Source organism: Micrasema longulum, unplaced genomic scaffold (genome assembly GCF_059751315.1).
Source record: "Micrasema longulum isolate JH-2025_06_02 unplaced genomic scaffold, ASM5975131v1 h1tg002826l, whole genome shotgun sequence".
In the NCBI taxonomy this organism is placed as follows: Eukaryota; Metazoa; Arthropoda; class Insecta; order Trichoptera; family Brachycentridae; genus Micrasema; species Micrasema longulum.
In genome coordinates, this window is record NW_028279950.1 from 91,026 (window position 1) to 115,842 (window position 24,817).

At 33.8% G+C, this 24,817-nt stretch overlaps 2 protein-coding genes and 1 long non-coding RNA gene across 3 annotated transcripts in view; 1 reads left to right on the forward strand and 2 right to left on the reverse strand.

Annotated features, from left to right (window-relative positions):
- Nucleotides 1-17,588, forward strand: LOC148271518 (uncharacterized). The gene is made up of 8 exons (XM_088241296.1): nucleotides 1-983; nucleotides 2,162-2,619; nucleotides 4,844-5,728; nucleotides 7,840-8,100; nucleotides 10,844-10,981; nucleotides 11,805-11,885; nucleotides 13,886-14,113; nucleotides 15,990-17,588. Exons 1-8 carry the CDS (start codon nucleotides 653-655, stop codon nucleotides 16,029-16,031), a joined length of 2,424 nt encoding a protein of 807 aa, XP_088097422.1. The 5' UTR covers nucleotides 1-652; the 3' UTR covers nucleotides 16,032-17,588.
- LOC148271517 (GATOR1 complex protein NPRL2-like) overlaps nucleotides 1-24,817 on the reverse strand; it is a 174,142-nt gene that overhangs the window by 76,154 nt on the left and 73,171 nt on the right. The window lies entirely within an intron of this gene.
- The window catches only part of LOC148271519 (uncharacterized), a 17,446-nt gene continuing 8,804 nt past the window's right edge, over nucleotides 16,176-24,817 (reverse strand). The window contains exon 2 of the long non-coding RNA XR_015825077.1: nucleotides 16,176-22,817. This is a non-coding gene — a long non-coding RNA (uncharacterized LOC148271519). The remainder of the gene's footprint in view (nucleotides 22,818-24,817) is intronic.

Here is a 24,817-nt window from a genome sequence, read left to right on the forward strand (position 1 = left end):
GGCAACACCGCAACCGATATACTAAACAAACGCACGCGCGACAAAATCTATGCAGTTGCATGACCTAAAAATGACAATTCGAGGGAATTAGATGAAAGGCTACGGGTTTAAGTACGCAAAATGATTCATTCAAAATGTATTCCTTTACGTAAAGTATTGTTTAATTTAGACAAGTGGAGACACAGTGACACACAAAAGTGATGTTCAGTACTTCCTGAAACTGGAAGTAATCCTAGGTGATCTACATAGTTCGTATATTATGTACGTTATGTTCTGAACGTATCCAACAATGATAGTATTTACTATTCGCTCCATAAGTAAAAACAACGCGCATCGTTACTGACGCGTGTACGATGCCTATGTTTTCATAAAACTTTTTATTAATTAGAAAATACAAATTTATGTTTTTAAAATGTCTTGTGTCAAAAGGGTTTTTGAAAAGTTAAAACCGGGGCGTTAATCGATACAAATTGTCGGATTTTAAACCGAGAAAACGCACATAACGTGCGTGTGGTGTTGATAATCACAAAACGACATCTCGGCACTAGATATTGTAATTCCAAGGGGTGTAAAATATAAAACCCTATTTTTTGGTTAGGTCTTTACCCCCCGCTGTGATTCGAATAGTATTTCGAATCTGAACGTTTTCAAGATGACTGACGTCGAAATGAGTCTGAATCACAAAGACAAAGATATCGAGATGTGTTTGGCCAAATTTGATTGTGATAAGGATAGTAATGGGGGTGCTGAAACACCGGAGACTGACCCTTTAGCCTTAGATGATGATGACAAGATGGAAATGGACGGTGTCCCGGAAACTAAAGATTGCGTCCTCATATCCAATGGCAACAAACGAGATGGTCTAAAGGTCGAGGATATCAAAGATACCATGAGTCCAGATGTGATAAGCATAGCGGAGTCCCCTAGACCGAGCGAAGAAAACACTAATTCTGTTGATAATACTACAACTGATTTTAGCAATGGTAACCTCAAATGTTTTTTTAATGATTTTTGTTGAATTGTGATAGAATTATCAACTTGTTAATACATATAAACCCGACGCGCCCTATAGACTAAAATATTTTAAGAAGTAATGACACGAAAACGTACCCATACTCATCGAGCCTGTTTTTTTTGAGAGAATGCATGTACCACAAAAACTCGGAGGATACCCATAAAAAAGTTTGTATTTAAATGTTTTGAAACAACATTAATTTTTTATGGATCCCAATCAGATACTTTCCTTAAATTCCTTCTATTTCTACCCATTTATTAATTTTTAACGAATGTTGTAGAATGCTAAAATAATATTAACTTACATTATTTTCCTACAAGTGCTCCCCTTTTAGAAAGAAGAGCTTTGTTTTTATGCCGCTAGGTGTAGTTTAACACTTAAAATAAATCATTCTTATATTTGGATATTAATTATTAAAAGCTCTGTCATCATCATCATCTTTCCGCACATAATAGTGCATTGGGCACTCCAGTGGTACACCAATCGCAGCGTATCTTGATCATTTTTATGTTACATGAAGGTAAGATGATCAGTCTTACGCTTCAGGTACCAGTCCAGGGACTATGAAATATTCTGGTGGGAAAACACCATTTTAATAAATATTTCTTATCAACTATGTCGGGAATCGAACCTGAGACCTCTCGCATGGTAGGCCAACTTATCACTCTTCACGTCATCACTTATAAACAAATACTTCTTGATGAAAAGTTACACCATTATTTTTACATGTTTTCATGAGCAGGCATTTTGGCTTTGATTCTAAAGGTCAAGCTCATGTCACACCCGGCTGGTGATCAAAGAACAACTAAATATGCGTTAGGCATCACTGAGTGTTTGGGCATCAGTTAAGTGTCATAGTTTTTGAGAGCTCAGACCGCGTCTATGTTTATTTATAGGTTGATGATTGTGATAGAACAGATTTTTTATATCGGTTCTTGCGCAATACTCTCAGTTTTGCTGTTTGAAACACACATTAAATTATGTAAACATTTTTTAAAATCTGATAAAGTTGTATAAAATATTGTTCATGTGAATTTTTAAAAGCTTTTGATATTGTTATTTTATTAAACTGTGTGAGTTTGGGTGGGTACATACCCATCTTTGAAATAGTTAATTAATACGCCGAATTCATAATTTTGTTTTTAGATGCCCCCGAAGAAGGAAAAAATACAGAAACGGACACAATTAACGAAGATGAATTACTTTCACCTAAAGCTGATGATTCCCGTTTACCCGATCTCAAATCCACGATGTGTGAGGATGCTTCTACTCAATCTTCTTCCAGCGATGTTGTTATTGTTTCAGAAGTTTCTAAAACTGATTTGCCACCAAAAATCAAGGAAGAAGTTGTTGATTTAAAAGACGAAGAGGAACTTACATCCAAAGCTGAAGAATCCAATATTATCGTGCAGGAGTCTAAGACTCAACCAGAGAACATACCTGTAGAGCCGCTGATAATTACTAAGGAAGAATGTACAGAACTTTGTAGTGAAATTGTTGCACCATTACACAATATCGACACCACCAATAAACAAGAAAACTGCTCTTCGGGAGACTCTGATGAAGATTCACCATTGCAAATTGTTGAAGACTCGGAAAAGAAGGTATACAAGATATTTATCTGTAAATAAATTATAAATGTTAATAACGATCACGGGAATAGTGAGATCTTAGATATAATGAGGAAACATTGATTGACATTTTAGTTTTATGACGAGCTTCTTTTCGGACATACCGAACCAAAATATTGTCAACAGATGTCGTCATTTTCAAAAACATAATTTTCTAAACAAGAACCTACTCCCTGGGGAGTTGAATCCAGTCCTTGTCTACGAAACTTTAGACAAACTCAATATATTGTTGATAAATCCATCTGGTCCATGAGAAGTATAGAAATTGAAAAATAAAAATTTTCAGGCGTTGCCTAGTATGTAGGTGAAATAATTCAATTAGATGAATCTCACCCGCTTAAATAAAGGTTTCAGCTCTTAAACTTCACAAACATTAAACAGATGAAAGAATTGAAGAAATATAGATGTTCAAATATGTGCAGAATGGTGAATGTTACACAGTGTGTAAAGTGGCCACTTAAACCAGCCATTGACAGGTCATAAGCCCTGTAGATTCCTAGACTTCTGTATTACCTTCTCTTAAATGTTCTTCGTCTCTGTTGTTATGTTTATATTATATAAGTGTCTAAGCACCTAATTGGTGTTTTCGCCGACAACATTGACAAAGTATCACACATATGGTTGAAATTGCATGTAAAAAAAATCCGAGCTTTGTGAACTTAGTAAGCTTAGCTCGGCCACTCATTACAATTTACAACTTCTTTTGTAGTTTATGAATGACATCCTTGTTTCGAGGGTTTTTACAATGTATTTTTCATGTTCAATGGTCAGTGTATAATGAATATTACGAGTGGGTGATGTCAGAAAAGTTAAAACCTAACCCTTGAATTGTAAACATGACTATTAACAAGCAGAAGTGTTTCAATTTGTGAAAAAGTGGCAATTATTTGTAAAATAGAATGTGGCGTGAAATACGTTGAAGTGTGTAAAAAGTTTCCTCTATCCTTATCACATTTTCAACATTGTGAAAAAATACTAATGTTTATTTATCTGAATTTGAAATTTAGAAAATAGTATGTTTTTAAACATTTATTATAATTTTTAATACTGACAATATGAAATGGCAATTGGATTAAAAAAATTCTCTCTGGTATTACAAGTAATGCTTATAACAAGCAAATTCAGTCAGTACCGTCTTCCTCGTAATAACCAAATTTGTATACTAATTAATAGAACTCTGGAATTGTTTTATATGTGAAGCATTCCTAATTTAAATATTGACAATAGGCAAGCTTATTTCTGGCATGTGTACTGTGTTGCCAAATCATTGTTACAGCAAATCAGGATCGTGTAAAATATTAAAAAAACTGTTTCAGCGTATAAAGCATGATATTAATCATAAATGACACAGTATAAACTACAAAACACGTCGCGAGGTAAGCACCATGAATTCTCGGCCCGACAGATTTATACAGGTTCGAGCGTCTTCAAACCATGTTGCGTCATAGATATCTATGTTCGGACTATTTTACTTTGATTTTAAATGTTTTTTTTTAAAAAGAAAAATGAAATATTTGCATTCTTATGATTTACCCAAATATTTTATTTTTATTGCCATTTTCTACGAAATAACTCGCTATTAGAAAATGGGAATTAAGTTGGGGTAGAGTGGGATTCGAACCACGGACCTTTGAGCCGTGAGTCCGAGGACACTAGCCACGGGACTACAACCCGATTCAAAATGTTCATTGTTAAATGTTGTGCTTAAACATTTAAATTTGGAAAAAATATCTAGCTAACATTTTTTTTATTACATTTCATGTGTTGGCAATACATTACCGTAATATACATCTCAATTTTTTTTTTAATGCAACATCATTAATGATAGAAAAAAAGTTGTTTGATCAGTAGTAATAATTTAAAACAGTTAATAAAAAAAAAATCATTAATAAATTATTACTTATAACTGATTTTTAACTATTAGTAATGATAAAAGGATGAGGTGTAAAAAAAAATTGTGGTAAGTTTTGTATCTCCTATAGATTTTTGTTTGGAGAGATATTAGCGCCAACGCATGGTATAACAAACTAACTCTGAACTGGTTCTACATAATTTTCGCTTGTAAGTGAAAATCCCATGCTAGTTTTTTGTGACTAGGAGAGGTTATCGTAGAATGATCTTGCCAGGGTATGTGCCCGCATCAATCGGAGTATTTCCTTCACATTCTAAAAGAAAACATTTTTTTATATTTTTGCAGCCAGACAATGGATTGTGCAAAAGAAAAAGTACAGAAAACAATCAAATTAAAAATGACATTTGCCCATCTAAAAAACTATGTCAGGAATTGGAAGAAACATATGAAAAACATAATGCGATGCTCTCGGAATACATTTCCAACACTTCGAACAATAGCGTAGAAGAGATTGATCGCCATACGGAGACCCTCGTATCCGAAATAGAAACCTTAAGGGAACTAGCTCAAACCAAAGAAACAGAGTGGTACAACATACTGCATTTGAAAAAAGTAAAAGAGGAGATTCTTATGCGTTTGATAATGAGGAAAAAAATCATGATGATGAACAAAGTCAACCTCGAGATTACGGAAAATCATAAAAATTCTCAAAAGAAAACATTCACATTCAAAAACTTCGTAAAAGACAAGCACAACGATGTCCCCACCTTAGGATTAGCGAAGAACTTTTCCAGCTGTAGTTCCACTCCGAGTATCAGCAGCACTTCCGTGATGCTGCCCGCTTCCTCTCTCCCGTACTGTCCGACGTCCATGCCCAATTTCGGGATCGACAAGAACAATATAAACTATTACGGGAATAAAAAGATCGTGCCGAAGCCTGTGATGATGCTCCCCGGGCCGAGGTTGCCCGCGTACCAGATGCCGGAGCGGAATGGCTTGCTGGACAGCTACGGCATGCCCATGGGGCGCCAGGGGCCCATTAAGGACGTGCAGTCCATCATCGCGGACTACCGGCAGAGGCACCCCGAAGCGGTGCCCAGGAGAGGAAGGCGGATGAAGGGACTAATGAATCCGCAGTCCCCCCAGATGGCTGTCGGGCCCCGCCTGATCGCTCCGCACCCCCAGGATCACAGCATGGATCTTGGGTTGCTCCTTGGTAGAATGGAAGGGGTATGTTTTACTATTGCTCTTATATATCCATATATTTATTAATTAAAATTATTATTATGTTTTTGGTCCAAATTCTTCCTACCATCCAAACTGTTCGATTTGAAAAAATAAGAAGTATACATTGTCGGGTTTCTGGCTCAAGTTGGTAACTAAATTTTACTAGTTGTGAGATATTGCACTTTTAAATTTAAATGCTCATCTCAAATTAGCAATTTAAATAAAACTGCAAACTAAATATTACAAAAATGTAATTTTTTGTATTTATTAAATATTCCTATTTATTTATTTATTTAACTTTTTGTACATAATGTTATTTGTACATTGGCGGGCTTATTGCCAAATGGCAATTTCTTCCAACCAACCAATAAAATAAAAGTTTTATTTTTATAATTCAAGTTACAGAACATATTCAATAGAAAAAAAAAGATTAAAAAGTTGAAAATATATAAAAATAGAAATAAACGTATTTGTTTATAAATTACCTTAAATCAAAACTATTACTCAATGGGAAAATGGAAAAAAGAGGAAAGAGGAAAAAGGAAAGGAGGAGAGATTAAGGAAGAGAAAGGAGATGTTTCTTCAGACGTGATTTAAACAGAGATAATGTAGTAACATCTTTGATGGTGGATGGGATTATACAGGTAAACATCATTATACGCCGGGGTTCCGTTTCGAGAAAAATGGGCGTTAAATTTACACAAATATAATGGAAGATATAAGGCTCCGTGTCAAAATTCTAAGAACAATCCAACATGTTTATTTAATACATATCCTATATATACATACAATGAGCATATTGATAATACAGTAAATAAATCACTGAAATTACTTGGCTTTATTAATTATTAATTTTACTAATGCCCGTACAATTAAAACTCTTTATTGCTCAAGTGTTCGCCCTCTTCTAGAATATGTCTCCGTGGTCTGGTCTCCATTCTATGTCAATCGCATAAATCACATTAAATCAGTCCAACATCGCTTACTTCAAAAAGTAGCGTGGATGCTTGGACTAGAGAGGGGTAATTATTCTTATGCTGATATAGAGTGAATGTTAAATATTTCTAGCCTACAAAAACTTAGAACTAATATTGATTCCATATATATTTTCGGCATACTAAATGGTATAATCGATGTTCTATCATTATTGGGACAAGTAAAATTCAATATTCCGATTTGTAGGTTGAGAAACAATGAAGTACTGTTTATCAATCAGCATAGAACAAACTATGGCCTTAATTCTCCAATGACCCGTCTTCGTCGTATTGTTAACTTGAGACAAGATCACCTGGACTTTTTTGGTTTAAGTTTACAACGATTTTAACGAGCACTAAATAAATAGTCCAGATCTTGTCTTGATGTCCCTTATGTTTGTCAATGCTTCTTTTCTTTTTTAATTGTTTTCTTTTATTGTTATATTTAAAACCTTTAAATTGTATACAGGGACAATGTCCGTTAATAAATATTCAAAATAAATTGTAAATGTATTTAATAAATACAGTTTGAATTCGTTTACAAAATAAATAATAATCTCTTGATATAAATAATGATTTTTTATAGTAAATACTAACCAGTTCGTCAGTACTAAATAAAATTTTAACACTTAAAAAAAAAGCATCCAATTTCATTTGCTTTGATTGTTGCTTCCTTTCTTGCAGAATCATAGCATAAACTACAAATATTTGAATATTCATATAATTTAAAAAATAATTTTATTTTTCTTAAAAAAAAACGATAACTAACTTGGAAACAATTTTACACACACAATAGGCTGCCTGCGTAAACGGTAATAGAATAAGACAACGTGTAAAAGTGTGTCTGCTATTAGAATTGTGGCGCCTACTGTCGTCTGGAGTCGGCTGAACCAGGGAATCCCACGCTGGTACCAACCGGCGTAATTGTAAATCGAACCGGCACAAAATGACGTTTATCTGTATTATGCTATTAATGAAGACATCTCAGTTTTTGAAATTTTTTAGTGTTCCAGAAACCCGACGATATGAACATAAAAAAAATACAGATCATCAATAGAAACACCACAATAATGAGAACATTCACCATCACAACACACCACAACTTTACATGACACAACAATGTATCCTTTTTTATTTTAGAACCCCCACATGTCGGTGTCGGAAGCGCTGGCTTCCCAGCAGAGCTCCATGCTGGGGCAGAGCTTGCCCCCCTCGCTGCCCAACGGCATGAGTTTCAAGGATGTGCTGGTCCAGTACGCCAGCCTGCCACCGCCCTCAGCGCCCGCGCCACTGCCGCCCCCGCCCCCCTACCCCGAGGTGACCCTGCACCCTGTCGGGCACCCGCCCCCCAAGGGGCCCGGCCAGCAGAACAACTCGCTGCTGCACGGAATACTGACCAAGGTGGGCATTGGCATAATGACCTGTTTCATTATGGGCCGGTTTTATAAACAAAAAATTAGTTAAATACGGTGTCAAGTTTACAATGGAGTTTTTGGTTAAATAATAATCCACCTCTACCTAGCGTAAGACTGATCATCTTATCTTCATGTAACAAAAAGATGATTAAGATACGCAGCGATTAGTGTACCAATACAGTGCCCTATGCATCATTAGTTGCGGAAAGGGAATGATGATGATGAATAACTACCTCACTAGGTAAGCCTGTATCGAAACAGCAATTAATTTTACTATAGACCAACATAATAATATATTACAACAGAGATGAAGAACATTTTACAGAAGGTAATATAGAAGTCTAGGCATCTACAGGGCTTATGACCTGTCGTTGGCTGGTTTAACCACTTGGTGGCCACCCACTTAACACACTGTAACATTCACCATTCTGCCCAAATTTGAGCATCTATATTCCTTCAATTCTTTCAGCTGTTGATGTTTGTGAAGTTAATGAGCTGAAACCTTTATTTATGCGGGTGAGATTCATCTAATTGAATTATTTCACCTACATACTAAGCAACGCCTGAAAATCTTATTTTTTTCAATTTCTTTACTTTTACATGGACTAGGTGGATTTATCAACAATCAACAAATTTGGACAAACTCAAAACTTTATATCTGTTGTAATATGTTAATATTAATAGCTTCCCCAGGGAGTTAAAACCAGTCCTTGTCTACAAAAATCTGGTCAAACTCAAAACATTGTTGAGAAAAACATAATACGAAAACAGTAAACTTGACTTTTTTTTATACTGTTAGGTTTCTTATTCTTGGTGGTGGGGGTCAGCAAGCTCCTGACGTCACTGCCACCCGTGAAGATCTATTGTGACGGGTTCCTTTGAATAGTTCTTGCCCTCCAAGCTCAGGTCTATAAAGAGCCTGGCTGCTGTGTGGAAGGCGAGAGTTTACATTTTGCTAAATCTCCCCCTCCAAGCCCAGATCTGTAAAGTATTGGGCTATTAGGGGGCGAGGTCTTTACTGTTAGGTTAACATACACGCAAAATATTTATAAGTAAAACCCCTCTTTTTGGGTTTAAAAGGTGAGGAAATGAAAAATGTATGTAAAAAAATGGAATACTTACATAAAAATAAAATTATGTTTTACCATCATCATCATCGTTCCCTTTCCGCACCTAATGGTGCGTAGGGCACTGCATTGGTACACCAATCGCAGCGTATCTTGATCATTTTTGTTACATTTAGGTAAGATGATCAGTCTTACGCTTCAGGTACCAGTCCAGGGACTATGAAATATTCTACTGTGAAAACACCCTTTTAAATTTTTAAATAAATATTTCACATCAACCATGCCGGGAATCGAACCTGCATAGCAGGCTAACGCGCTGACCATTACACCACGAGGCCGACAATGTTTTAACTGTGGTTCAAATGTACCGCCAGAGAGTTGTAATTGTAAAAACTGTCATAATATGGGATATTGTATATTTTTACCTATTTTCAATGATTCCATTAAAAGGATGTTGATAATTTGCAATTTCCAAACAATCTTTTGTTTGTGTCCAAATGTTTGTAGACGGGCTGGATTTACTTCCTAGGGAGTTATTTAGATCTAATTTTGTTGATTAAACTAACTGGTATAAGCAACAACAAAAACCATTACGCCGTTTCACCGTAAGGGTAGGCAGAGAGGATAGAACGCCACATCACTATCTTTGCATACGGATCTCGCTTCCTCATACATCTTCTCATGCACGCGCGCCGATTATTCTGACTTTTGTCATGTCCATCTTTAAGTATTTGTTGGATTTGGTCATGCCATGTCTTTCTCGGTCTTCCTCTATTTCTACATCCATCAACATTCGCATTGTAAATATTTTTAGCCTGATATAAGAAGAAGTATGAAAATTGGGAAATTTTTTTTTAGGCATTCCCTAGTAGGTGAATTCGTTCAGCTGGATGAATATCGCCCACATGATAAAGATTTCAGCTCTTTTACTTCACAAAAGTCAACAGATGGAAGAGTTGAGGAAGTGTGGATGCTTAACATGGGCAGAATGGTGAATGTTACTCACTGTGTAATGTGGCTACTTAAACCAGCCAATGTTAGGGGTCATAAGCACTGCAAATGCCTAAACTTCCATATACCTTCTTGAAAATGTTTTCCCTCTCTGTTGCAACAAATATTTGACTATTTTTATTTGTTATTTTGACAAGTTTAAATAATTTTATATGTAAATACTAAAACATGAAAATAAAAATTTGAATTTGAATAAAATATATACAATAATTTTTTCCCCTAAATATGGCATAAAATTGATTAAGATAAAGACTATTGTTAAAATTTTATTACTCGGGTTCTTATTTTAAAAATTATGTTTCTAAACGATCTAAGAGTTTTTGCTCAACTGTTGACAATATTTTTGTTCGGTATGTCCGAGAAGTAGCTCGTTGTAAAAGTGAAGAAATCTATGGAGAAAACCATAAACTAAAATGCCGATGAATGTTTCCTCGTTACATCCGAGATCTCACTATTTCTGTGGTCTTTACAACAAAGTTTGACTGTATTTTTATTTTATTTTACTTTCAAAAATATCATGCGTCTCGTAAGCCCTGTAAATGACTAAATTTCCAGGATATATTCTAAAATGATTATTAATTTCCGTGTACTATTTATCGTGCATAATTGGATATTCTTCTAATCGTGAAATAATTCTTTCTGATCCCTCAGAATATGTTCCAGTCTCAAACGCGACAGGAAAACAGATTCTCTACATTCTCCCCCACCCTGGCCAGACTCCTCACGGCTCCCGAGAAGGTGGTCACCCCCAACTCCGTGCCCTCCTCCACCAGCTACACACCGCAAAAGGTACACTATTTATTTGTAAAACATAGTCATTCATATTTTAAAATATTTTAGAATTGGGTTGTGGTCCTGTGGCTATTGTCTCAGATTCACGGCTCAAAGGTCCGTGGTTCGAATCCCACTCTACTTCAACTTGGTTCCCATATTCTAATAGTGAGTTATTTACAACTCGTTGAAAATGAGCCTCAAAATTAAATATTTGGGTAAATCATAACGCAAATATTTTTTTTTTAAATAACAAAAAATAATAATAAAACGTAGATATAGAAATAAGAAAGATTCGAAAGTGTTAAAAATTATAACAAACAAAGCATCACACCGTTTCCTACAGACCTCGCTTCTTTTGCATTCATTAACCGATTATTCTGACTTTTGACATGTCCATCTTCAACTGTCTGTTGGATCTGGTCATCCCATGTCTTTTTTGGTCTTCCTCGTTTTCTGCATCCACCAACATTCGAATCATAAAGCTGTTCTTGCTGTCCATTCATTCTAGATGTCCCAGTCAATGCAGAACTCCCTGATTTTGTCGATAATGCTTATCTTAGCCTTGCATAACGCTTGGATCTCGACATTTGTGCACTTATTGTGCTTAGTTTTACCACTCATTTGCCTAAAAGATCGCATTTTGACAGCGTTCAAAATTATAAAATTAAGAAAACAAATGTACACATTAATTTCGAGAAAATTGTGAGATTTTATTCAAATTTTAAAGCAGAATATGCAACAGTACATATTTGGAGCTTATGTAATGTAAAAAATAGCTTGCTGACTTCTGTGTTGGCTGCAATTTCACTGTAAATTTATATATTTTTTTATTTTGCAGAATTGTATGGAAATCACTATAACACCAGTTCCTTTAGGAGGGCAGAGTTCTAGTCGCAATGAGCCTGAAATCGTCCAACTGGTAAGAAATAAAATAATCTAATATTCTTTTTATATTTCATTTAAATGGAATATAAAATAATCTAATATTCTTATTATAATTCATTTAAGTGGAAGTGTACCAAGTATTTTATAAATTAATAACTTATATGGAAATATAAGTTATTACATCATTCTTTTTATATGTTTAATTTTCCAGCGTTTTACTGTAGAATAATATTAAAAAGTGCATGAGTTCTGGATTCGCAGTAGTATTTATAATTACACGTGATAGATACTGCATCATCATCATAAGCTCAACAGCCCTGGGTGGGCCTTGGCTGAATCCAGGAGTCTTCTCCACTCTTGCCGGTCTGCTGCCGTTCCTCTCCAGTTCCTCACTTCCAACATTGTCATATCTGCACTAATGCAGTCCATCTATCGCATTTTGGGCCTTACTGGTCTTCGTCGTCCTTGTGGCACAGAGAGAGTTAGGCGTTTTATGGGGTTTTATTATTCCATTATATTTATATGGCCAGCCCACCTCCAGCGTCCCACCTTAATAAGGTATGTAGGTTTCGTATGACTCCCTATTGTAGCGACGACACCAGTGGTTGTTTTCTCTCACGGGGCCATAGACAACTCTGAGGATTCTTTTTTCGAAAACTGCAATGGTTCCCTCAATACTCGTAATACCCAGGTTTCGGAGGCATTTGTCAGGATTGGTTTAATCAGAGTTTTGTACAGTATTATTTTAGTTTTTTTTCATATTAGTTTGTACCGTATTTTTTTCTGAAGCGCGTAGTAGCAACGGTCGGCAGCCATTATTCTTCTCCTGATTTCTTTCTGTGTATTGTTGTCACTGGTGACTGTGGAACCTAGGCATGTAAACAACTTAATCACCTCAAATTTGTAGTTTCTCGCTGTGAAAGTGTGGGGGATTATGCCAAAGGTTTGGGAGGCAATCATCAATTTTGTTTTGTCTTCATTAATCGGTTAAAGTATACAATCTACTTCCATTATCCATAAGGATAATTATTAAGTACTCACAATATAAAATTGCTATTAAGAAATGGATAGTGGAGGTGGGTTGTGCACGGATCGATGAGTGGATCAAGCCAAATAGGTAAAATATATGTGTACTGTTATGAAATTTGGTCTATTGGTCTGGATAAATTGGTATTGTTTTTTATAATTATTTTAGTTTATATTGCTTATTAATTTGTTAATGATAATTAGGTTAATTAGATTCATTTTGTTTTTTTTATTTTATTATTATTATGTTAACTTTGTTAAATAACTAATTTAAGGCATGTTTCACTTTTTGTAAAATGTTTCCCTCGGCACGGGACACCCCAGTGAGGGAACATTATTCTGTATAAAAAAAGGATACAAATAATGTAAAAGTATAAATAAAATAAAATGATGAGTCCCATTTTATTTATTTTATTTCATTGGAAAGCCAACAGACATTTATACATTTATAAGAATCAATTATACCATAAATACATATCATAAAGTCCAATTAGAGGCTTCCACATAATATTGTTATTGTAAATGTTGTCACATAAAAATTATACATAACATAAAATAACTAATCATACAAAACTTATAATATTACTAGAAATGTAAATGAATATTGGTCACACAGTTGCACATTACAATAAATAATACAACTATAGTTGACCATACAGTGTTCATTTATTATGTGCCTACATACAGAACTGCACATAACCTGCATAATATAGGCTGCGGATTCAAGGCGCAACATCATAACTTGAATTATTTTTGGAAATTTCACTTTCCTTGCACTTAGTTCAAGCGCTATGAACGCTTCGCGGGTGGCTTGGAGAGATCTTCCGATGATGTCAATATCGTCCTCGTAGGCGAGCAGCTGAACTGAATTAAAGAAGATATTGCCCCTGGTTTCTATCTTTGATAGATACTGCTGTGAATCTAAAACATGTAGATAAATTTATTTATTGATGAGGTTTTACTGTTGTATATATTTGTAGAGGAGATTAAATGAAGTTTCGGTAACAGGATGAGCCGGACGAGGCGGGACTGGATGAGGACACGGCTGACCGGCCGTTGGTGATAGATGAGGGGGCCGGGGACAGTGGCCCGCACGAGGGGGGCGGAGCTCTCGAGGGCGGAGCACTGGAGCTCGGCGAGAACGAGGTCCCGGAGTGCCAGGGCTGCCATCGCAGGGAGGCGCAGTTTGTATGCGCTGGCTGCGCCAACCAGTGGTACTGCAGCCGAGAGTGCCAGGTGACTTACATTTCTTTCGTTCTATTGTTTTAACATATTACAACAGAGATGAAGAACATTTAAGAGAAGGTAATATAGAAGTCCAGGCATCTACAGGGCTTATGACCTGTCAATGGCTGGTTTAAGTGGCCACTTTACACACTGTGTAACATTCACCATTCTGCCTATATTTGAACATCTATATTCATTCAATTCTTTAATCTGTTGATGTTTGTGAAGTTAAAGAGCTGAAACCTTTTTTTATGCAGGTGAGATTCAACTAATTGAATTATTTCACCTACATACTAGGCAACGCCTGAAAATATTATTTTTTCAATTTCTATACTTCTTCATGGACCAGGTAATTTATCAACAATATTTTGAGTTTGTCCAAATTTTTGTAGACAAGGACTGGATTCAACTCCCTGGGGATAATGTTGTAATATGTTAATATAAACAGCTTCCCAGGGAGTTGAATCCAGTCCTTGTCTACAAAAATTTGGACAAACTCAAAATATTGTTGATTCTATTGTTTGTTTTTTAATTTATTGTTTTTAAAAGAAATATTTGCGTTCTTATGATTTACCCAAATATTTCATTTTGAGGGCCATTTTCAACGAGTTGTAAATAACTCAATATTAAAAAATGGAATCAAGTTGAGGTAGAGAGTGGTATTCGAACCACAGACCTTTGGTCCGTGAGTCCGAGTCACTAGCTACAGGACCACAACCTGATTGTAATCTAATTCAAATTTTTTACCTTTAGTAGACTTTAGTACCTTTAATAGATTATTTACTTCGACTAATTTATAGTTAAAATATAGGCCATATCATGCATACATAAAACACGTATGTAACATTTAAACAATAGAACCACATATTTAGAGTTAGTTACCATGCTTGATGTCCTAGGTTCAATTCCCGACAAAGGTGACTTATTAAAGTGAATTACGTATAGTATCGATCGTCTTTTCTTTTGTGATCCCGTTTAGGTTGGATTCGTTCTGAGGTTTCGGCTACCATTGCAGGAGCCAGAAAATGATGTCTTTATGTACCACATAGTATGTAGTTTGTACTGTGTCGCAGTCGGCAGTAGGTAAATTCAGTGTCATTGTGTTGTTTGTCGTATTTAGTGCCGGGAACCTCTTGGACCATACCTACTGCCGACTGCGACATGGTGCAAACTTACATAAACACATTTTTTTTCTTTCTTTCTCATCAGCCCGTTTCTCCCACTTCTCTTATAATTTAATTTTTTTGAGGTTTTGGCATTTAAACACCACGCTTGCCAGGCGGGTTGGTGATTATAATTTCAGCCGCCCATCAAACTTCAAAAACGAATGTGGATGTTCAAATATAGACAGAATAGTGAATGTTACACAGTGTGCAAAGTGGCCATTTAAACCAGCCAATGACAGGTCATAACCCCTGTGGATGTCTAGACTTCTATATTCTCTTCTGTAAAATATTCTTCATGTCTGTTGTAATATGTTAATATTAACAGCTTCCCAGGAGGTTGAATCCAGTCCTTGTCTTCAAAAATTTGGACAAACTTAAAACATTGTCAGTGTAAATCTCTTGTTGTAATACAAGTGCAGGTGAAAGTTGTAATTTTTTTAATAATTAATTTTTATATTTGAAGCATTAACTTTGTGATTATTCATTATTATAAAAAAAACAACTTTGTTTTTAACCAATTTTTTTTTTCTACCGATCGGTTTCAAATCTACACAAGCTTCTTCATCAAGGTATAATTAACTGATAAATATGGTATATTACCTTGATAAAGAAGCTTGTGCAGCTTTGAAACCGGTCAGTATAAAATAAAAAATCAAGTCATTTAAAAGAAAGTTGTTTTTTATTTGTTTTATTTAAAAGCAATTATATTATTTTTTTAGGTGTCCGCATGGGATGAACACTCGGAAGTGTGCTCGGGTTAATTAGAGTCTGTACCGGTCCAAAGTACTTTCTACTTTCCACCAAACTCTATGGTTTGATATTCCTCTGACAAACATAACCATCCTCTACATAAGTAATGGCACAAAACGAACCTCTGTGAGTCGTACCTACATGGTCTTATTCTCTATACATATTCTCTAAAGATGTATTATAATATATTTATGGTAATGAAATATTTTAAATTATACTTGATGCCATTTTTCTAATGAAATCATCGGTTGAAACTGTTTAGTTTATAAATCTGAATGTTGATAAATGTGTCCAATATTTACATAGATTAAAACTTTGCCCTTAAGTATCTGTTTATAAACAAATATGACGCGATTGAGAATTATGTATTACTTAAATTTTTCTGTAGTGAAAATAACTCGACTGTTGTATTTCAACTCGTTTAAGAAAATGCTTTTTGTTGGATTTCTTCACAAATTTCTGTTAAAACGAACAATCTTTTTTCGGTGTAAGTAAGTTTAACTGGTTTAAATAGATTTAAGTTTCTCAGCCATGTAGAGACCATTTTTAAATGTAAATGTTTAAAAGTAATCGCAAAGTAAATGTCAGGTGTGACAGGATCTCTCGGAGAAGCCTGTTAAAGTAGAAAGGAACAAAAAATATCAAAACGATTCATGTACACGTGAATTTGTCGTTTTTTTTTTTAATATGGCAGATTCCTTCTCCAGCAAAGTACTGTACTGTATTTATGTGACCATTATCCGAGACGAATGCGTTTCATAGAAATCTTCATATGTTAAAAGATTTATATTGTAAAATAATAGAGAAATTTTAAGACTTCTTAGCTGCAATGTTGACTAAATGAATGGCACGAATGCCGAAAAATGTTGTACCCCGTGAATTGCCTCTATTTTCGCGTTAATGTAATATTTATCCAAAGTATTCTATCGAACTGAGCACTGGTGGTGTACTTGTATTCAACTGGATTCTCATATCTACTTCCTCCCGTATTTGTAGTCCCAACTGTTAAAGAGAGTTTACGATACAATTTGTATTTGTATATAACCAACTGGCTTGGAATTGACGTTGCCATGAGTGGCTTTTATGCCTGTGTACATTTATTTGTTTTTAATAGACATAATTTATCTGTGTTTTATTCAGTTTGCATTTACAATTTCTTTGTTTTATATTACATGCATAATATAATGCCGCTTGCACATTTTTATTCAAGGCATGTTTCGTAAAATCAAACAAACTACAGTACCTTTTTCTAAGAACGATCAAACGACTTTTAGATGACTGTGAAGTACGTATATTATTTATTAAATTCCAATTCAGAACAAATTAATTTTAAACTTCATGGTAGTAGTGTCGTTAGTGAACATTTTTATTGAAACCCATGATTGATTTTTTTTAATCTATCATTTAATAAATTTACATTTAAATCCCTGTTTTATTTCGTTATAAACATATTTTGAATATGCCATAATCTGCGTATGTATATACATGTTACTTATGCAGCACATCACCAAGCAGAACCGTCGAGCGACTGTGCTTAAATAATCGTACTGTAGAACAGATTAGCCCAAGAATTATCGATTATAATATTGATAAAAAAATGTCAAAAAAAAAACAAATGAACGGGCTGTGTTCCAAAACAAATTGACTTAAATTCATATATTGGCAATTACAATGTTATCGGTGTTCTAAAACAAGATAATACACATGCATAATAATTTAAAACTCAATAACAATTAATTAATTTTTATCATTTGGGTAGTCAGTCCCTCCTAAGTAATTTAGATTATTATAATAAAATAAATACAATAAACATTCTCCCTCTTGGAGTTTTTGCGTGAATTCTAAATTCTCTTAGCAAACGTTAAGAGGTGGGAGATATTCGAATTCAACGGCAAAACTGTACACCATTCAGCTTCTCACGGCTCTAATATAACATAGATTATTAGAGTTACGTCACCGCACCGAGTTGACTGTAGTTTACTAAAAGCAAGAGCTATAATACTATTGTAAATATATTCCAATCCGTCAGTGAGCATTATTCACTGAGTCTCTTTTACTTTCTAATGTTTTGTGAGTCACTATGTGAAGGTTTTATCGAGTTATGCATTTTTGTATAAAATGGTTATGGTTAAATGAAATGAAATGGTTTAAACATAGTCGATTACTATTCCAATTTTTTTTCGTGGCTGTTTTTATTATGTTTTAAATACAATACAAAGAAGGCAATTAGAACGATGACTTTGCCCTAAGAATGTTTTAGGAATTTAAAAATCACTTATGTATTTCTTTATGTGAACAATTTTGGATCTTCATAGGGCAGTTGTAAAAAAAATATATATATATTTATTTACTTTTAAGTATGACAATGTACTTACAAAATGCCAAACACACAGTTAAGTTATTTCAGTATATTAGTTTCAATATAATAAAAATAACTCAAATTTACAAACGCAACCGAAGTTGCAACCTTCGACATGTATAAACTGGATGCGGCACTAAGCACCCCATCTTGTGTTCCATTCAACCGAGGTTCCGGAATTTATCTTGTATTTGGGGGGAAATATTGTTTTATGCACAGTGGTTAGTAAATATGAAGCGACCTAAAAGGGCGCGACATACAGCTTTGAATTCACGGTAAACTGGTAAGACAGTTAGTCTTTTTTACTCTTCTGTGCGTTTTGCATGGCAATGTTGATGCAGTATGACATACACAGAACATAATTTGAACCTATCGTTCTATGAAGCATTATCTCTATTCAGTAATACCTCAGTGGTTGCAATTTGTATTTTAATGCATTTTATGGGATTATCTGCAATTTTTTATCAGAGCCAATAGGGTATTTTCACTAATCAGAATTAACATTTAAAATGTATTAAATGTTTGGAACAGATTTTTACAATTCCAATTATGTAACTATCAATGCATATAAAACTAGATTTCACATACAAAACGGCTTGCGTGTACTTTGGTGTCATCCCTGTCGGGTGCGCTTCCAACAAACGTTGTGAAAGTGTTGGAACTTTGGCACGTGTAACATAACGTGTGCTGTTTGTCCCATAGGCTGTGAAACGTCACGTTTTCAGATAATTCAACATATGCATATTTTAAACCATTGAAGAAATTTATCTGACATCGCATGGAAATAATAATACCATTGTAATTAGTTTATTCATTTAAAAAGACCCTTTGTTTATCTTCCCAACATTTTTCTTTCTCAGCATAATACAGCGCCTGAAAAATAGAATCACTCGAATTATTGAAAATATGTTTTTTTTTTGCAATACTTTTATTTCTAGAAATCATTTATCCACTTAAAATAATAATTATTTTATAAATTCAGGAAGCAGCATGATTTAATTTGGTGGGTTTCAGGGAGTGATAACGGCAGACAGAAATATAAATTATAAATTTAAAAATGAACTAATGAAATTCAAGTTGTAGTCGAGTGTCTGCAAATAAAGTTTCCTCAATATGTGTTACCTACGTAATTTATTTACATAGTAGATACTAGTTATCTATGTTTATACTTAAAAATGATACTTTTGGGGAAAAATTAGTCATGGACTTAATTAAGTATTTAAATATTAATCCTATATTTTTAACCAATAAGAAGCATTTTTTACTCCATATTTTATCCGTGCCAGATTCAAGCAAAACAGTGTGACTGCTTATTATATTTATTTACTGTATGCACTACAATTAATTGTAGTGCTTGCACACTTATACGTAGTTACAATATTCCTGTAGTTAAAACAATTATGTGCGGTTTATGTTAATTTTAATTTATACTGTAATTAGTCGAGTAATTAATTTAAGTGTGTGATTATTTGTATTTTCTAATTTTTTACCGTCATTATACATTCTAGTGAACGTTACCGTTATTATTAATTAGAACAGAAGTTTCCAGTATTTTTCTGTTAAAATATAAATTATTTTGTAAACAAATCTCTGGTATTAAAATATTGCGCTCCAATCAAAGATAAACATAAGATGTAAGAAAGAACCGCTACATTGCATACTTTAATGTATAAATTATGTATTTTTCCCACTCAATTACATTTCTAGTTAGTGAAAATCTTGTTTGCAATTTAATATATATGTATTTACTGTTATTATTGTGTACCTACTCTAAATTTGCGGGGAAAGCCACTTTGACTATTCACTAAGCAATCTCGGTCACCTAGACACCATTAATTCAACATCGACTGTAAAAAGGATAAATGACTGACGGCGCCATGAAGCGAATTTTGCGGGAGAGTCGACTAAAGATTTTTTGAAATTTGAAATTTCAAAACAATATACCAAAAATTGGTTTTAATATAAACTTAAACGACAATTTGAAAAAAGGGTCTAACTTTGAATCTGTGGGACTCACCTGGAAACCAATGCTTAATGTCATCAGATCTACTCTCGTCTTAAAGACAGTGCAGAAGGTGAATCGTGCATTACCCGCATGTAAACAGAACAAAACATCCAAAATACTGATTACCTAGCGCGGATGTCAGATTGCTGATGGCAAGGGGAATAGAAGATGACCTCAATTCCACGAGTAGTTAAGTAGATCAGTTCAGTTTGGACAGTAATTCTGCGATGCGCAGTTCTTGCTGCCACTCACTCGCTCCATTACCGATTCTGTATTATATTATTTAACATGTCGCTAGCCCAGAGCGACAGTGAGATAAATCCGAAATTTCCAATTTTGAGATACACATGCAGATATCTTTCATGCGCGGGAAAAGGGGCTTAACTCATAAAATTGACAAAATGACTTAAGTATAGAGTTAAGAAGCTATTTTTTTGCGCATTTTTCGGTGTATTTGTCATAGGTTATAGATACTAATCAATCGTTGCATTGCAGGTCAAAAAGTCTTTAGTAATGCTTTTTTCAGAAAATGTTTCGATTTTGTGATCCAAAAGATGTAAAAAATTAAATCAATGCAAAATTTAAAAATCACAAAATGTCGAGAATAATTTTCTAAGTATGTGAAAAAAAAAATACTCAAAACAGTTGAATCCTTATGATTTGGCAGCTGTTTTCTTGATTTTTAGACACTCCAAACTTTAAATTTATTTCAACAGAGAGGGAAAATTTTTGAGAAGGGGATATGGAAGTCTAGGCATTTACAGAGCTTATGACCTGTCATTGGCTGGTTTAAGATTGGCTCTCCTGAAAAATTGACTTTTTTGACTTTAGCCCTTTTTCCCACGCACGTTTTCAAATAATAAAATATTGAAATTAGGTAGCTAACCTGTGTGAAAATATAGTATTCATAATCTACTTCAAATAATTTAATTTAGTCAGACCCTTTGCACACCTCAAAGTCCGATTATCTCAGAAATGTTCTTCAGAGGTATCTCACTGTTGCTTTGGGCTAGCGGACACAATGTCATTTTCTCCTGTCACTTCCGACTGGGGTCGGAGGTCCCTGCATCTTCCACTAGCATTAAATCCTACAAATCTGTTGATTTTGTAAACGTCGTACAACAGGATTTTTTAAATTAATACCAAAATTTTCTTTTGATATCCGGATGTCGACTCATACGATGCATATGTGGCATATATAACGCAATTTTGGCTATAATGGCGCAACAATAACTTAGCCTGTTTACTGTCAACATCATTATTTATTTACTTTAGAATTATATTTACAATAAAACATTAATTTATTAGATCTTAAATTACCGTATTTTCGAAACATAAGATGCACTTTTTACTCTGCAGGCTTATTCTGTCACAATTTTGTTTTGTAAATTTGTTAGTTCGTCATATATTCATCTCACTCTAACGCAATCAAAATTGTATTTCACTCTCGTTCAAATGAATTAACGAAACAAATTAGTTATAGAATAAGGCCGCTGAAAATTCAACTAAAAATTAGGATGCGTCTTATCGTCTGCAAAATACTGTAATTTCCAACCATTCTTTATTTTAAATGTTTTGAAAAAGACAAAAGTATTATCCCAGATTTAACTCTTAAGTTACAGTTTGATATTAATTAATTTGAAATATTTTTAATTCAAATAGAATTATGAAGCTGGTCTGATTCTGATTACCATTTCTGGTTATAATTTATTTTAAATGTTTTAATCTTAGAGTATATACATCTATAGAGGAATAACAACACCCAGTCCAATGCATGGTGCCTGTAGCCGATTCAATTTTTTACAATATGTTCCGAATAAAGAATGGAAGACAAAAAATCTGTGGTTATGTCCTTCATTTTTTTCTAGCCGATTTTATCTTCCGCGTGATGCTCATGTGGTCAATATTGCTTCCAACTATCATACGTTATGTCTTTATTTTGATAATTATTTTACGTGCTTAGTGCAAATAACACCGAAAATCATCGTGCCGACTTACGCAATGAAAGGATGTTCTAATAGAACTGGAAAAGGAAGAAAACACCTCACTTTTTACAGATATTTATCAAATTTTATACATTTTACAAAGGTTTGTTTTTTTTTTCATAGTTTTAAACATAAAATTTACCATAAACATTTACTGTCATTTGAATAATTAGTACCATAAAATTTATTTTTGTATGATGCAAATGCCCTTTCTAATGAGTTTGTCATTTAAATAAAAATATTTTTACAAATGTTCGAGAAATGCAAACCCGAAGAGCTTTTATCCAGTTAGCCGTCGTCTAGAAATAATTATATCTCTCTTTTTTTTCTTGAAATAATGTGAATTTTTGTTGATTTCATGCGACTAAAAGAGATGACATGACACCTGCGCTTTTTTTTATGATTATACGTTTAATCCACGACTATTATTGAGACCGCCAGGGCTGCGCTAAAACATAAATTTAATTTTTCTATAATTTGAGTGTTTTGAGCGTATAGATTAGGATTATTTCTTTGTAGACTCCCAAAATATGAATAAGGCGAAAGAAATGTATCCATGCGATTGGGTGGAACAATTGGTCCCCAGGAAATAACAGTTGAGTCTGATACAATCACTTTTTATCTATAGATTTTAACAAAAATAATATTTGTACTCGTAAAAGTTGATGCCATACCCACCATGTATTCAAGAACTAAATTCGCTATTGATAGGCGAAATGTATTTTGATATCTGTTTTACATACTACTCTATCCTCAACACTTCTCTCCTCTAATATTCTTGACTGTAGATTGTTTTTATACATTAATTTCTCATGTGTTAGACCACTCGCCGCTAGAGAACTACACAGCTCAATATTTAGATGTCAGGTTTCACTTTATGACGAAATCAGCGGTACAACCTGCCGTCAGAGTGAGACAACACTTCAACAAATTTATTATCTTCCAAAATCAGTAAATTTACTGTTTATTATAATTGTATATTTATTTTTTCCCTGAGAGATTCCAATGCACAATTTAAAATTAATTAACGTACTTACTTGTTATTTATAATGTAGAGCAATATACTTTTTACTGTAATTACGGTGGCCAACAAAATTTTCCTTTTTTGTAATTGTAATTCTGGTGAACATCGCCGATCTAAATAGATTTTGTGGCGTATTGCTCAAATGCGTCTACCAAAAAATCCATCATGTCAAATTTTCGAGCATGAGCTTGTAGACACAATTTCGGGAAAAATTTAATTATTTCATTGTATTATTTTTCCAAAATATACTATTTCTAATTGCAACACACCGCATCTGGTAGCCATAATAAATTTAATATTATGATGGTGTCGCTTGGTTGGCTGTGAGTTTTATAAAAGTACATCAGTTTAGTACCTTTTTCCGAATGCATACAAAATGTTGAAAAGAAGTACTAGGTACAGTAAAACCACACAGTTTCTGTTATATGTGTGGACAATATACATTTTCCAAACTAATAAATAAATAATACCACTTCAAAGATAGAAACAGCTTATTTTCACTACCTCAGTAGTGTGGTGCCGGTGATAAAGATTAGTCACCGTAAACCTAACCCAATGGTCAGATAGAAAAGGAAGACATAATGCCATTTGACATCCCGATACCATAGAGAGAACTATATCACCGGTTGTTACTTCTCTGCCTACCAACACAGCTCTGAAGGTCCAATTCCATCTTCAGAATCTAACGAGAAGATATTCCACGTGAAGAACCGGTTGAGAATCCCATTTTCATAAAGGTTCACAAAAATCATCATTGAGCTATGAAAGTTACATCTACACTAGACACATAACCACCCCCCTTTTTCAAAAATGCTTACAAGTTTCGGAATAATAAGGAGTCTAAGATGTATATACTCTAAGGTTTTAATATACATAATACAATGTTATCCTCATATGTTGTTGAAAAAAAAAGATTTAAAAAATTGTCTGATTTTCCTTGGTAGATTAATAATTCAAAATTGCAGATTTATTTCCGCCAAATTCATAATTTTCTAATGTGATTTTACTTTTTTTTCGTCTACGTGTGCCATAAAAAAATATACAATATGTTTTTCATGACTTCCAAATGTTTGAATCTAAGTTTTAACATACAAATATTTTAATGATAGATTGATATATTTTTTACAGTATTTGCTTCCCAAACACATCATAATAAAATATTTATTCAATGATTTATATTCTATAATAATTGTAGAATATAACAAAGATTCATATAAACTAAATATAATTTTAATATAAAACTTTTGAAAATATAATTTTATAACAAGGACGATTGACTGTAATGAGGAAGTTTAATACACCCATTTTTATTTATATAAGTATGACAACCTATGTATTCATAAATTAATTTGCCGTAATAAGTAATGTCTCAAGTAAAAATGAAAGCGTGGATTTAAAAAATATTAATTAGTCAACAAAACTTG